We start from the raw sequence: 16755 nt of genomic DNA on the forward strand, positions 1-16755 counted from the left end.
ATATGTGTTAAAATTTTAGTAGTTATTAAAAAAAATGTCATTTAATTTTGCGTTTTTAGTTCCATAGCGGATTGTGGGTTTATAGGGGAATAGAATGGGAAGCAATTTAATTATATAAAATGTATTGATTATTTATAGTAGTTATTATGATTTGTTTAATTGATTTTTGTGTTTTTAGTTCTGTAGCAGGTTGTGGGTTTATAGGGGAATAGGGTGGGAAGTAATTTAATGATATAAAATGTATTGATTATTTATAGCAGTTATTTAGATTTTTTTTATGGAATTTTATGTTTTTAGTTCCGTAACAGGTTGTGGGTTTATAGGGGAATAGGGTGGGAAGTAATTTAATTATATAAAATGTATTGAATATTTTGCATGTATTCATATTTGTTTAATTGTGATGTTATAGTGTTAAATTTGTAAATTAATGTATTCATAATTGTTTAATAATTAGTTGTTAATTAAAGTAAATTAATTAATTAGTAATTAATTATGGTAACTGTGTAATTAATTTAGGGTGTGTGTTGTGGTGTTTATAGGTGTAAGCGGCGTGAAGGGTGGGAAGTAATTTTCTTTGATGAATTATTATTTGTTAATTAATTTAAATTACTTAATTAGTAATTATGTAATTAATTTTAGGTGTGTTGTGGGGTTTATAGGTATAAATAGAATAGTGTGAAGGGTGGGAAGTAATTTAATTGTTATTGATTAATTATTAATTATTTGTTAGTTAATTTAAATTCATTAATTAGTAATTAATCATGGTAATTTTGCCATTAATTTTAGGTGTGTGTTTTGGATATTATTGTGTTAAAGAATGTGCACTCAAATATTGTTTCTTAATTTTTTTATTAATAATATATTTTAAATTCATTATTAATTATGTTCATTACGGAAATGCATTTAAATAAAAATGTTGATGTCTTTTTTTCTTGGTGTGGTGTTATGGGGTAGGGAATAAAATGAATACATTTATGTTTTAAATAATTTGTTTGCTTGTGAATATTTGTTCCTTTTAAATAAATATTGTTTATAAATGTTTTTTTTAATATAATAACTGTACCTTTTTGTTATATGTAATTAACATTATAATATGTGTTCTTTTTATATATTTAATATATTTAATTGTATATTGTTTATTTATTTGTAAGATTTTTTTTTTATTGTTTAAATGTTTTTAGTAATTTTTGTTTCTCTGCTATCCAATACTTTCCCTACTGTTGCACTCACTGGAGTGGTAATAGTAATTTTTACCCCTCTGCTATCCCAAAGTTTCCCTACTGTTGCACGCACTGGAGTGGGAATAGTAATTTGTACCCCTCTGCTATCCAATACTTTCCCTATTGTTGCACTCCCTGGAGTGGGAATAGTAATTTTTACCCTTCTGCTATCCAGCACTTTCCTTACTGTTGCACTCACTGGAGTGGGAATAGTAATTTGTACCCTTCTGCTATCTAATACTTTCCCTACTGTTGCACTCACTGGAGTCGGAATAGTAAGTTTTACCCCTTTGCTATCCAGCACTTTCCGTACTGTTGCAATCACTGGAGTGGGAATAGTAATTTTTACCCCTCCGCTATCCCAAATTTTCCCTACTGTTGCAGGCACTGGAGTGGGAATAGTAATGTTTACCCCTCCGCTATCCAATACTTTCCCTACTGTTGCACTCATTGGAGCGGGAATAGTAATTTTTACCCTTCTGCTATCCAGCACTTTCCTTACTGTTGCACTCACTGGAGCGGGAATAGTAATTTTTACCCCTCCGCTATCCCAACTTTTCCCTACTGTTGCACGCACTGGAGTGGGAACAGTAATTTTTACCTCTTCGCTATCCAGCACTTTCCGTACTGTTGCAATCACTGGAGTGGGAGTAGTAAGTTTTACTCCTCTATTATCCAGTACTTTCCCTACTGTTGCACTTATTGGAGTGGGAATAGTAATTTTTACCCTTCTGCTATCCAGCACTTTCGTTACTGTTGCACTCCCTGGAGTGGGAATAGTAATTTTTACCCCTCCGCTATCCAATACTTTCCCTATTGTTGCACTCATTGCAGTTGGAATAGTAAATTAAATTATTTCGCTATCAAACTTTTTCCCTACTGTTGTATCTATTGTATTGTGGAATGTATATTTTAATTTTGTTTTAATAGTTTCATGTTTTAATTAATTATAGAATGTTGTTTTTAAAATTATTGATATATGTATATATTTAATTTTTATATAATGTAAAAGTTTAAAAATTAAATAAATATAATAGTTAATACATTATTTTAAAGTAAATATATGTATATGTATAAATTATGTTTGCCTGTTTATATTTTTTTAATTAAGTTTAATTTTTATATTTGCTTAAAATGAATATTAAATTCAATTAATTGTGTTAAAGATAATATTAATATTGTATATATTTAATATATATTATTTTATTATATTCTTATTTTTAAATCGATATATTTAACATCTATATTTTTAACTTCAATATTTTTGATTCAATATTTTTGTACTTACCTGTTTAAGTATAGGGAGTTGATATTTTTGCAACCTATATATTTTTTTAAATATTTTTACCATCGCTGTTTTTAGCATCGATATTCTATCAGGGAACCCTCCTGTACCATAAGTGAGAGGGTCTCATCTCAGTGCCGGATTCAATGAAGCAGTAACGTCAGTGGAGCCACAGAGCACCCACTCGGGCACACTAATATCAGTTCCCCATCCATTTCGTCTTGTGCCAACTGTGGCAGTGCTGCAATCTAGATTATAACCTTTTTAATGTTTCCAAAACCATCCTTCAGAATGGGGAGGTGGGTGAGGTCAGTGAGGAATCTGCAGGGAGAAAGAATCCACCAGAAACATTGTTACCAAACTGAAATACCTTTTGCTTCTGAAAGATACTTCTACCTGCAGATTCCTCCCCTGTTGAATAGATTCCAAAGCAGTACCATTACCAGACATGACTGAGGGAATAGTCAAAAGAGGAAGTTTTGGAGTATAGTACATGTGAAATGGCCATCCCGTCTCATTTCTGAATCCAATCAGTAATGTTTAGCGAAGGTGTGAATGAAAGCCTATATCACAACACAACAGCCACAGGAACACAGCTGGTCAATGTTGAGGTGAACGATGTTGCCCTGGTGAAATGCGAAATTCTCTTGGAAGGCAAGGTGAAAGGGCATAGTACATCTTAATGTACTGAATTATCCATCTGATTAAAATCCTGTTTTGGACATCCTTGGACCAGAAGCCACTGATCTCAACTCCTCCAGATGAGCACCTTACCGAGGGTAGATGCTTCTGTCACCAGCATGGCCACGGCTGGTGGGGGGTAGAAGGAAATCCCTTGTGGAAGGTGCTCTTCCCCCAACAACCAAGGCAGGTCCACTGAAGTATCGTGGGAGATCATGATGGTGTCTGACAGATCTCCCCCATGATAGAACTGCCCTCAAAGGCACCATAGGAGAGCACTTGTATGCCAGTGTGCTTGTATGACCTGGATAGTACAGGAAGCCAGCATACCTTGCAGGCAGGAAGCCATCAGAACTGGAAAGTGACCTTCCTAATGAAACGCTGGAATAATAACCTGAATACCTTGTGTTCACTGGGGTGGAGGGAAGGCTAGAAGAGGTATCACATCGAGTACTGCTCCTATGAACTTGAGGTGCCAATAGAACGTTAAGTAAAACAGAAAGAGATGGAAGAGTGAAATTGAAAAACCCATATCAATCTGCAGGAGATGCAACATCTTGTCTGGTGAGTTGGCCTTGACAAGCATGTTGTCCAGGTAGCAGATACGATCGATACCTGACCTCCTGAGATGGACTGCAATTATCGCCTTCACTTTGGTGAAGATCTGAGGTGCTGGTGTTAGTACAACAAGGACCACGATGTGATGGTGAGTTGACCCTACCATGAAATTCAGGTACTTCTTGTGCGACTGCAGGATCGTTATGTGTAAACAATTGTCCTGCAAGTTGAGGGACACCTTCCAGCCTTCTGCTTCGAGCACCAAAGAACCTTATGTAGAGACAGAGAAAGTAAAGTTAAGGATCCTGAGATCTAGCACTAGAGAAAGACTACTGTTCTTCTTGCCCAACAGGATATGGTCGCTCTTTCCACTGTCTGAAGGACCCGTTGGGTTGATGTTATGGCCTGTATGTCTGTTGAAAGGAGGATACCCATCCTCTCATGGGCTGCATGTGCTCCCTCAAGTGGAAGCTATAGCGCCTTTCCAGGTGGTGAATGAGAAAAGTAGGAGGAAGGTTTTACTGTACTGCCAGAGATGTGGGTTTTGTTGCTGAGGAGACGGAGATGTCTGCCACTGCCAAAACGGAAATCCTTTTGAGAAACCTTGACATTTTCAGAATTGCCTATAGTTCCACTTGGGTGACTGATTACCTAAAGATGGGGCTGCAGCTCTCCGAGCCTAAAACCTTTCCAGGGCAACATCTGTATTATCTCTGAAAAGGCAGGCTCAGTCGAAACGAATGCCCATCAATGTGGTCTTATGTCCCCCAAGAATTCTGTTGACCTGAGCTAGGCATGTCTGCATAGGGCTATTGAACCCTTAGCCATGACCACCAAATCAGCCATATCTAGACTGCCTGTGCAAGGTGGTCTCTCACGTGGTCCAGTAAATTTTAGACAAACACGGGTACCATGTCCCATAGAGCTTAGGTATATCTCCCCAAGGGACAGTCCACATTAAGAGAGTGGACAGCCAGGATACCCACCGAAAATACATTTTTCTCCCCTGCTCCAACATTTTGTATTCCCTTGCAGGCATATGAGCTGAAAAAGCTCCCAGATTTTGCACCACCAGAATTTCTGTGGAAGGATACACTTACAGGAATGGTGGATCACCTGTAGCTGGCCTGTATCCCCTGCCAAGTATGAAATTCACAGCTGGTGCCGATGTGGGCTTCTCATCCCTTGAAGTTGCATTCAGTGGTTCCTTAAAAGAAAGCAGTTATTCTGCCAAAGTGGGTTTTGATTTTGATTCTACAGAGGAAAGAGACAGTAATACTTTAGCCACCTTTCTGAGGATGGTGTGAAATAAGGCTACATCTGCAGGAGCTGGCCTTGAAGTAAGATCAATATCTGTGTCCGGTGAAGTGTCAAATGCATTTGTGTCTGTAGTGCTGAGTAGTCCGCTGTATCAGAAGAAATGGGGGCAGCAGATTGACAGCCTTGCTGCTATCATCAGTGTCTTGTTTTACCCCTTCTCGAAACTGGAAGGGTTCGAATCAGACTCAATTATGTTGTGCTCAGTCTACCAGCATTGTGGTAAGAGGCACCATTTTTACTCCCAGTATCTTTCCTCCTCGATAATCTTCTGAGCCTCTCTTCTGGACCTAAGGAACTCTGCTGACTTAATTGCTGGTCGATCTTGGGGAGGCCTTGGCAATGGTGTAGCCAGCGTTGGTGTCTGTAACATTGTCGTCAGAGGGCCTACCAGTGAGGATCTAGGCACAGAAATGACGCCAGCTGATGCAGGAGGTGTTTCCAATGGATCAAAATGGAACATCTCCATCAATGCATGGAGGAACAAGGCCACATCAAGCAATTCCAGCCCCGGTGCCATAAAAGCCATTAGTAGCGATGGGACTACTACCTGCCCTACATCTGGGAATGGCGTTGGTGGTGCCATTAGAGGTGTTTCCTATGATGGGGTTTTGTCCATGTGCTCCATCTCCAAGAACTACTCTGCTGGGGTGAAATGGGCAGTGGAGACGTACCCTTAGATTTTAAACTGCATCAAGGAGAATCCCTTTTGGGCTTCTTCTTGCTTTTATGTTTTCTTCACTTTTTCCTAGAAGACTTGGAGGAAGGCAGTGACGAAGAGAGGCGGCTCGTTATGGAGCTCGATCGATGTTGAGCAGATGGTCGAGCTCTTTTATTGCCTTGGGGTTCATGCTGCAACAGTGCACACAACACCTTGAGTCATGCCTCGAACTAAGGCACTACATGCAGACCTCATGGAGATCAGTGATGGACATTTGTCCATCATAATAGTGTGACAGGGGTTAAACCCTGTGTTTTTGGGAGGTCACATCCCTGAATCACTGCACAAAAAAGAATTTAGTGAAAAGACCTTGAGAAATTCAATTGCAAATTGACAAAAATCAATGGGAGAAGTTTCAGGTCCATGTTAAAAGGTGTAGAAAAACACAAACTGATGTCTGTGCACTGGTTCCAAAACAAAGACTGGTGCATGAGAACTATGTTAAAAGTTTCAGGATCCAATCTGCTTGGAGATATTCAATAGATGAGGAAGCTGTTGGAAGAAGTATCCATCACGAGGCCTTTTACATACTTTTAGTGGGTCTTAGGCATGTGCATGCACTATATAAATTATGTACATCTCAAAGAAATCTGGTATCTGCCTGTACATCTGGCACAAAACTAAAGGGATCTCTCATAGAAATTCAAAGCGTGCCTCAAGACACTTGTAGTATTGCACATGCATAGAAAGGACTTACACTGCAAAATGTTTCTATACATCAAACATAGCATGATCTATGTATTAAGCACCACTTGTAACCTTATATATGAGAGAAAGCGCGTTAGCGGTATTTTGCATATCACTAAGGAGATCCAGGCTCTTGTAGAGGCACACAACCACAGACCTTCACCCTACATTACAACAATTGGTCACTCTACCCTCCTACCTTTCCTATAATGCAGTGTAATTCTTGTGCTGTGACAATACCTTGAGTCAGCAAATCTCACAGAAAAATTAGCAAAAGCAAAATGCATAGGTGATTTTTTCAAAGTGTCTGGAAGAGCCCTCTCCAAAGTCTGTTTCTCCCAACTCCTCCACCTTCACTATTATCACAGAACTAAAGTTCAGAAAACAAGGCATTACCCAACATTACACAGCTTTCTGGTGAACCCAGTTGTTAACACCAAGCAAGCATCCCACAGAAGACTGGCCACACTTTGTGTCTGGGAGGGCACCTGGCAAATGTCCAATTAACAGGTTCGTGGCATAAGCATGTTGACCCCCCACAACTTTATCCCCTCTTCTTGTTCTGTTCCTCTTCCTGTTCTGTTTGTTAAGCTGTTTCTTAACATACAAGCAAGCTTCCTCAACTAAATGCTGGTCCTCCAAAACGCAGCTGCTCGCCTGCTGCTTGATATCCTGAAACATCAATCAGTGGCCCATGCCCTCCCAACATTGCACTGGCTACCAGTTAAAAGAAGGATCGAATTCAAGGCCCTTTGCATCGCCTTTAAAGCACTACACGGTCTTGGCCTGACTCCTTGGCAAACAAGTTCAAGTGGTACATTCCAGAGAGGCAGCTCGCTCACTCCCACTGGCACTTAAGGCAGAAAACAATCTCTTGGCATTTCGTAAACTTTTTAAAACTCAGCTTTAGTATTAGCGAGCATTAGCAATTTAAATTTCATTAATTTCCTGCTATTTGACCAGGAAATCCTTTAAACTCTGGGAATGGTTTACAGCAGAGATAATAAAATGGGCTAACTTGTTATTTTCAGCCCATACAATGAAATCATCTCTGCAATCCACCTCCACCACAGAAAAATATGAAAAGCTTCAAATATATTTTGGAAGCTAAAACTGATATTCGCAATCGGTTTTCAGATTTTCTTCTGGAGTTACCAGGTTTGGGATTTCTTCACATGCACATATTTTCTATGTAAAAATTGGTACGAGAAATGTGCTAATGGAGATTTCTCATACCCGTATTATCAGGGCATAGGGCTCGAGGCCATATGTCTGATGTTGTACAACGTCATCATTTTCCAGAGACTATGGGGCCTATTAGAATGGCGGGCGGACACCCTAGCGGTGCTGGGACTGGCAGCCAGTGGTGCGGCGGACCTGCACCGGCAATTAGGATGCTACTGACACCGTAGCATCCCCTATTCCCAGCATTGTGGCAGGCGGTGCTCATAGCACCGCCCGCCACAATGCTGGAAATGCAAGTCGTGCATTGGCATGCACATGGTGACAGGCACCGCACGGAGCCTGCCACTTTGTCCATGCCAATGCAGGGGGGTACCATAGGTACCCCCCCATGTGCACCCCCCTAACTACCTGGGGGCCCGCTACGGGCTCCCATAGGCAAAGACCGCATGCCTTTCCATGGCGGCAACGCCGCCATGGAAAGGCACATCTCCGCCTGCATGCTAATATGGATGGTGGTGTCTTGCAGACACCGCCACCATGTTGGACCCCTTTTCCGCCCGGTCTCCTGGGAGACAGGCGGAAAACTGGCGGACGGTCTTTCCGTCCGTCGGGGTCCCTCCCGCCATCCTAATATGGTGAGGGGAAATGGGAGGCAGGCGGAGAATAATGGCGGGCGGATTGTCACCACCATACGGGCGGTGGCGATCCGCCCGCCATTATAATAGACCCCTATGTCTGAAGGCCCTGAGAATTTCACAACAATAGGAAATCTTCACATATTGTATGTATTTTTTATTCTTTTGTGAACTGGCTCCTGAAGTCACCAGTCTGAAAGTATTCCTATGCCATGTAAATCTGAATCTTGCCTAAATGATGGAACTCACATTTATTCTTTTGCAATGAAATGAAGCACTATTAATTAATTGTGATGTAATTGACGCAAGGTTTCTATAAATGAAACTAGAATATTAGAAGATCAGTATTGATAGGCCCATTAGACGATCAGTATCAATAGGCCAATTATACCTGCAGATTTCCCTGATTATTGCATCACACCAGACTCGAGTCTTTCCCCTTGCTCTTACACTGCAGATACTCCCTATCTATTTCTACCATTGCTGATTTTGCTTCACCACCAAGTATGACATGGAATACTGCTATATGGTATTTAATTCACAGGACAGCCCCTGATCAGCCATTTTGGTTACAAATTGATTTGTAAAGAATAGAAGAAGGAATATTACTAACTCAGATGTCCGACATAGTTTTGTGGGTGGTGGTAGCTGTAGGTGGTGGTAGCTGTGGGTGGTGGTGTTGCACTTAAGACTATTTTGAGATGCTCAATGAGTAGCTGTGTACAGAGGAACAAACATCAAAATATGTCACTACTAAAGGTCACTATAAGCTCAATTAGGAATGGCTGCAAGCCAGTTGGTTGCATGAATGGGATAATGAAGTTCCAGTAAGCAACAGCCACTCAGTGATTGGATGCAAAGAAAATTGGCAAATATACTTTTTATGCAGCAGCTTTACCTGACTTTTGGGGCCCAAGGAAGGCCTTTGGGGAAGGTCACTCGCTCAGCGAGAGGATGAGAGGAACCCATTGGTTGGATGATGACGTCTCTCTCCATTGGATCCAATTCTCCCTCAATTCCACTGTCAACATCATCGTTATCTTCCTCGTCCAGTATGCCCTCATCGTTCTTGAATGGATCTCTCTCATTGTACAGGTCTAAGCTGTCCTGTTTTACCAGTGGCTGAAGGAAAGGAGAGGGTATGTAAAATTAGCAAGGAGGCAGGATGTTGGAAAATGTATTAAATATTTGGGGGGTTGTTGTGTCCTCCCCAAAGAGACACAAAAAAGAGCAAAACTGATTGGAAGAGGCAATGGTTAACAACTGATTTTAGACAGCTTGTCAGACTCAAGACTATTTGGGGGCAGGCAAAAAGTGATCTAGTGTTATAGCTCCTCTGCGTAAGTCCTACTTTCTAATGGGCATATATTCAAGAGAGGGTCACACACCGTAAATTGTGGAGACTATGGGGCCGATTAGGATGTCGGGCAGACTTTAGTCCGCCTGCCACTCTAGCTGTGCTGGGACCGGCCGCCAGTGATGCGGCAGTCCCGCACCTGCAATTAGGATGCCACCGCCGCGGTAGCGGTGCATCCTCCATTCCCAGCATTGTGGCGGGCGGTGCTCACAGCACCAACCGCCACAATGCTGGGAATGCACTGTGTGCATTGTCATGCACAAGGTGACAGGCACTGAGCGGTGTCTGCCACCTTGTCCATGACGACAATATAGGGGGGTACCCCCCATGTGCACCCCCCCACCTCTCCAATACCCTGTGGGCCCGCAACGGGCCCCCGTAAGCACAATCTGCATGCCTTTCCATGGTGGCAACGCCGCCACGGAAAGGCTGCTCCCTGCTGCCTTCCTAATATGGATGGCGGTGTCTAGCAGACACCGCCACCATATTAGGCCCCTTTTCCGCCCGGTCTTTCCGTCCACCGGGGTCCCCACCGCCATACTAATATGGCAGGGGGGAAATGGGTGGCAGGCGGGGTGTGTTGTAAGGCGGATCGCCACCGCCATGGGGGCGTTGGCGATCCGCCCTACATCCTAATCGACCCCTATGTTTGTTAGAATGGCAAAGTGTTTAAGCTACGTTTCTCTTACAATGGCTAGAAGGGAGTCATGCAGGTTTCTGAATAGGAGTGATGCTGAAATTGTGTCTACCTTTCCACAGATCCAAATCACACAGAGGATGTCATCAATATTTCACATAAACATTGCTCTGATGACTGCCTGTTAAGAAATGACTGCAACCTCTCCAAAATGTGGCACCATATTAAAACTGAGGAAATGCACAGCTTTAGCACTGCCATTAATAGCACAAATGAAAAAAACAGCAACGCTCCATACTCTGGCAGTGTTATTGGCCTGGCTTGTAAGCCCATAGCGTTGACTGATTCTGCTTCAGCCAGGATCACCTTTCAAAACAAGTTACTTTGAGGAAGATCACTCTATTTGCCTATGAGTCAGTCCACTGCCATGTAAGTGGCTAATCATTTTCCACATTCTAAGAAGTAACATAAAATGGGGTAAGAAGATTGACACAAGGTGAGTTCAAACTCTAGCTAAGAAGGTATGTACATGGGGTTAATTAAATCATCCCTAGTGGCAGAGCAAAATATCCGTGTTAAATTGAAATTGAGACATATATCTCTTTTAATAGGTGCTGCGTTTTTCCAAGAAAATTGATTTTGGTTTCAAGTCTTACGACTAGAGCTGCTGCTACATTATAATTTGCTGAACATATGTTTTTTAACACATTGGTGTTACAGAAAATAAAACTTTATTTTGAGGTCTGCACAGAGCTAGTGTAAATCTTTTGTTATTTATCTTAGCCGCGATCCGACCCTTTGCAAAAAATGGGATCTGGGCGAGGTAGGATGTTCTCCTTCAAGGATTATTTTGTTTTCATGAAAGTCTAAAGGTGTCTTTCTGAAGAGAATCCAAGTCAATGAGACAAACGAAATACCTCTAGAGAGCTAATCGAGGATAAGCCCCCAAAGTATTTTCAGATCAAACGATTAAAACAGAGTATCTTTAAATCCCTTTTCTTGGTTTGTCTCAAAACAATACATATATTAGGACAATGAATTCTTAAAAAACATAGTGCTGCTCCTTCTGTATTGGCACCCCATGCTAGTTCTTGCCCTGGACAGTTGTATACATTGCCCAATGGATTGGGATGCACAAACATGTATGATTTAGAATGATACAGGTCACAAGTATTCACATATATGTATCATTGTGCTAGACCCAGCGGTTGTCACGAGATACGCCCGCCTAGTGGGAGAAGCAAAGGTCGCTCTTACCCTCCTGACCCGCCTTCCACGTTTCTGTTGCTGTTCCAGCAATTCCACGGCATAGGCTGGAGGGGAAGCAGCTCTCATGCTGCATACCACCTGCAGGCTGTCCTCGGGGAGAGGCGGCAGACCCAGCTCCTCCCGCTTCTTGACTTTCATAGCTTGAAGGTCCTCAAATCCTCCAAGAGTGAACTGTGAAGGGAAATGTGAAGCAGGTCAAATGAAATACAAAGAAGACTGTTTTCATGATTGAGTTTGAAATCAGGGGTGTTCAGAACACCCACACTATGTTTTGAGGCGCTGTATCGTAGAATGTGTGGATAATTACAAACTTTTGGCTATTCGGCTTTAATGAAATACCATATCAACCTAAGATCAAGGCGAAGGAAAGTGTCAGATGATGCAAAAACCAGCCAGTCATATGTGCTGAAGCATCCAGTAATTGTTTTGCATTCCAGGCCATGAAATTGAATAAAAATGGACTAAAATATCACTCGATCATCCTGCAACAGTACATGACAATGTGTAGATATGAAAACATTTGTGTACACTTCATTCCACTCCAGTTATTCGGTCACTGCGCACTGTTGCAATTGTTTTGACTTTGGTTACTTTGTCCAGCTAAGTTCAAGTTGCCCCTCAACCCTGTATGTTTGGAAAACTCACTTTGCCTGAGGAGTATCCATCAGGTAAAACCCTGCCTTTGGTACTAGCGCCTCCTAAACACAACAAATATTCAAAACACAGACTTGTTTATGTTTCGCCAAAGACTCAGGGTCTCTAACACATGGCAACCTCCTGGCTCTTCACTAATACTGAGGCTCAATCCCTGGAAGACTCATCTCAGAGACATTAACTCCAGCCTCTCCATATGCATTTTTCCCATCAAGAAATATTTTTGGTTTCGGGTGGTTTCCTGTTTCTACACCTTATACTCCAGCTTGCCCACTACTCTTAATTTCTTCACTTGCCAAGCAACAGTGGGCTACCTTATTGGCTTGAATGATACCCTAAATAGTAACAAAATTACGGGACACAGTTTTTGATGCCATCTGTGACTCAGGCATTCTTTATTTTCATTGTTGGTTTCTTGTGATACATTCCTAGAACACAGCTCCATTGTCCCCTTTGGTAGACCTAGCAGTATTAGTCTCTCAAATGCACCTAGTAGGACATATCTCTTGTATCACAAGAACCAACCCTTCTAGTTCTCTTGGTAAAGAATGGCCTGGGGTTATGAGGGTAAGATAGAGAGAGAGGGGGGCTACCTCTAAAAGCGAAAAAAAAAGAATTCACCCCTGCCCAATAAATACCTATGTCTGCATTGTAAAAATCCGTTTTTAAATTGATTTTTTGAAATTTCAATCGAATAATTTCAAGGTTTCTTAAATCCTTTAGTATACGTTAAAATAGTCCTTTTTAGGACTTGACCAATCTCTAGACTATTGGTCCCTCCCTGCCATTATGGAGTGCAGTCTTTGTAATGGCAGCTAGGTTCAATGTAGTCTAATTACTAACTCAAAGAGGGAGCAAAGCATCCTAAGAAAGGAAAGCATTTGAGTCTCTTAGATCACATGTGGTGGGAAAATGAGGGAGAGTGGGAGGAAGAGTGGATAAGATAAGAACGGTTTCTGCAAAAGTTAGGGGAATGGATCCATTGTGGCTACGCTGGAGAGTTAACACTGAAGAAGTTGAGAAGGAAGGAAACAAAAGTGCAGTGGCAACCATGTAAAAGCAATGGAAGTAGGATCACAATTTAATGCTAATTGCAACAATCAAAAGACGACAATGAAGAACTAAGATACAATGTGCAAGATGGAGCCTGTCAGTATAATGGACATAAAGGAAGAAGTAAAAAGTGATGAATTTCAGGAAATTACAAATAGCAGAGCTTGACCGGCATTCAAGATGGCCACCTAACCTTGGACCTCTGCAAATGAAAGCAGGGTGGGTTTTGAGTCTGATGGTAATGAAAGGGAAGGTTTGCATGGGAGGGGAGGTTGGGAATGTGAGATTCGGCGGCTACATTGGGGAGCTTTTCTGGCGGGATATTTCTGGGATGCAATGTATCATGCTATGGACTTCGGCAGATGCCAATTACTATTACTTAACTGAAAATGCCACACACAAGAAAGACACTCTTCCTCCATCTGCCCACCTACACAATATGCCGGCCTTAGACACCTGACCACGTGCATAGTGAACCCTAAACACTACAAATGTTTCACCTGGAACGTCTGTGGCCTATACAATCCGAGCAAAGCACGACATGTGGCTGCCAAGCTAACACAGAAACATATATATGTTGCCATGCTCCAAGAAACTCATCTAACCCCTGGAAAGGACTAAAATATACTGGGTGGGAAATGAGGCCACCTCATCACACTCGTCATGCGCTAGAGGGGTTGCCATGTACATCAAGTGAGGCACACCGTGGAGACCAATATGTGCTATTGCAGATGAGTCGCGGCTCTACATCATAGTGCTGGGAACACTAGCAAAAAAACATTTGAAGCTAATTAATGTATATTGCCCAAATATAGATGGCCCCAGATTTTTACATGCACTATATGGTACCATTAACCCTTTCGCTGCGGCGGGAATTCCGCCGCAGCGCTGGGGGGGGTTTGGGGTCAGCGCGGTGGCGCGGTGCTCATGACGGAGCCACTCCGTCATGAGCCACGGTTGAGCTGTGCTCATGACGGAGTGGTTCCGTCATGACTCCGCCCACTGCGCTAAACGCCCGCACAGGCGGGGAATTAGCGCCGCGTGGGCGGCGCGGCCGCCAACGGCTGCAGCATGACGGAACCACTCCGTCATGAGCACACGGCGACCGTGGCTCATGACGGAGTGGTTCCGTCATGAGTGGGGAAGGGGTTAAGGAACTCCAACTCAAAACAATAATCAGTGGGGTGGGGGGAGACTTCTATACCTTGCCTGAACCACACATGAGCAGGTCACAAGTACGCACTAGAATCCACTGTTCAGCGTGCAAGGCCATAGTGGGTTTAGTCTCCGAGGGGGAGTTGATTGATCTATTACGTCACAGACATGCACACCTGAAGGAGGGCACTTATTACTCTCCCACTCACGACATGTGGTCACAACTTGACTTCTGGACGGTCACCCGAGACGTTGGCCTATGGGTCCAAATGGGGGAACAACTATTCTGCACTCTGTTGGACCACTCTCCTGTGATCATGAGCATTAACATTCCTGATTGCCATACTTATGACAGACTGTGGTAGCTGCCCCCTAGGGCTCTCCCTGGCATGGTATTTAGACACAAAATAGTTACAGAAATGAGAAACTACTTTGAAACCAATCAGGGCACTGTGGCGGACACGGCCATGCTTTGGAAACCAGAGAACGGTTATGCAGGCGTTGATGATTTCTAGAGTTGACTACTGCAATGCATTGTACGTCGGCGCTGATAAAGCCTCCATCCATCGCTTACAGCTCATACAAAATGCAGCTGCACATCTCCTCTTCCAGCTGCCTCGACATGCCTCACTCTCACCTTTTCTTAATCAACTCCACTGGCTCAAGGTGAACAAAAGCATCAGGTTTAAGGCCTTATGCTACATGTTCCGGGCCAAACATGGTTTGGTGCCCCCTACATACAAAGCCTGGTCAAACCTTACGTGCCCACTCGACAGCTGAGATCAGCTAGTCTTTCTCTGTCTTCTGTGCCCAGATTCTGTCTTGCTCGTATGAGAGGCCGCTCGTTCTCCTACCTAGTCCCTAAACTGTGGAATTCACTTTCACTGGAACTTAGGATGTGTCAGTCGCTTTTAGCCTTTCTTAAGAAATTAAAGACCTTCCTTTACGGCCAAGTATAACCCTTTCTGTGCTATCGTTTGCATTCTGTGGCTTGAGTGTCGTCATGCTCAGCGACAGGAAACAGTATTGGGTAGCTGCGCGCTCTATAAGTCTACAAATAAATAAAGTATTCAAGGTGGTGCTCAGAGATCATTGTATCGCAAAGCAGCATGGGTCATGAAATGGCTGCTCCGCCAACTAGAGAAATTGAAGGTAGATATTACACGTCTAGAGGAAGACCTGTGCAGTACAGATAAAGACAGCTGCGGGTAAGCCTCAGGGACAAAAACAATCACTGAATATAACAAAACATTTTAAAGAGAAGCTAAGCATATGGGAAAATATGCCAGAGCTCATGCATACAGGGAAGGTGAATGTCTAAGAAAATTTGTAGCCACTATAGTGGAAAAACAATAGGCGGTGAACAATATTATCTCCATTGCACATCAAGACGGTAGACTTCGATATGAAGCAGCAGACATCGAAGAAACCTTTTGGTTGTACTGTACGGACATATACTAGTCATGTAGTAACACAGATCCCGAAAACTTACTTATTTGATGCCTTTAGCCTGACTGTTCGAACAAAAAACAAGAGCAACCCATAAGTCCTTATGAACTGGGTATAGCTAGTCAGCCGATAAACAATGTTCACAAGAAACTCATTTTAACATCAGATGTGATGGATATGATAAGGAGTGTTCCTTCCTTATAACAAACTATAGTTTTGTAATTAGAATGGGAAGTTATACCCGTCTAAATCTGTTATTCTATTAAATAAACATAGAATCAATGTAAGATTTGCAGCCCGCAAACAATGCATTTCTCTCAAGCCATCTTCACCCGAAAATGGGCGTAACTTTTATTTTATCAACAACAATCATAAGAAAAAAGGGTTAGGCTATTACTGCTTTTTCACACTATATACAAGATAAAAAGTGATCCAGGATAGTGACCAAACCCAACAGTGACATATTATACAGTGAATGTTTTCAGTGTCCTAGGACTCTCCCCGATATTCAAATGAGTTCCTTGTGACCATTGTTTATTGGGGGACGCTCTTTAGCCTGACTGAGCACTACCCAACGAGAATTCCTAACACATCCCCCTGATAATAGAAGAAATGAAAGAAGTCCTTCGGGACCTCCCAAATGAGAAGGCATCAAGTATCTGCTTGCGGAACTGTAGAAAACGTACTCTGATCTGCTGACTCCCCGTATTTTGGCAGTCTTTGATGAGGTGGTATCCAAAGGTGTACTACCAACCCCTATGCATGAATCTCTGCTGAAACCTAACAAAAACAGGACCAGCTATGAGTCTTATAGGCCCCTCTCCTTAAAAAACAGTGACACCAAACTATTTGCCAAAATTATAGCCAACAGGGTGCAATTACTACTTCCTGC

The 16755-nt window shown here is 42.5% G+C and overlaps 1 protein-coding gene across 1 annotated transcript in view; it reads right to left on the reverse strand.

The window, feature by feature from the left end:
- STRIP2 (striatin interacting protein 2) overlaps positions 1-16755 on the reverse strand; it is a 253346-nt gene that overhangs the window by 113824 nt on the left and 122767 nt on the right. Inside the window, exons 9-10 of the mRNA XM_085653636.1 lie at positions 11541-11723; positions 9188-9411 (exon numbers count right to left, since the gene is read on the reverse strand). Coding sequence (XP_085509762.1) covers positions 9188-9411; positions 11541-11723 — 407 coding nt within the window. The remainder of the gene's footprint in view (positions 1-9187; positions 9412-11540; positions 11724-16755) is intronic.

This window comes from Triturus cristatus, chromosome 4_1 (assembly GCF_964204655.1).
Source record: "Triturus cristatus chromosome 4_1, aTriCri1.1, whole genome shotgun sequence".
In the NCBI taxonomy this organism is placed as follows: domain Eukaryota; kingdom Metazoa; phylum Chordata; class Amphibia; order Caudata; family Salamandridae; genus Triturus; species Triturus cristatus.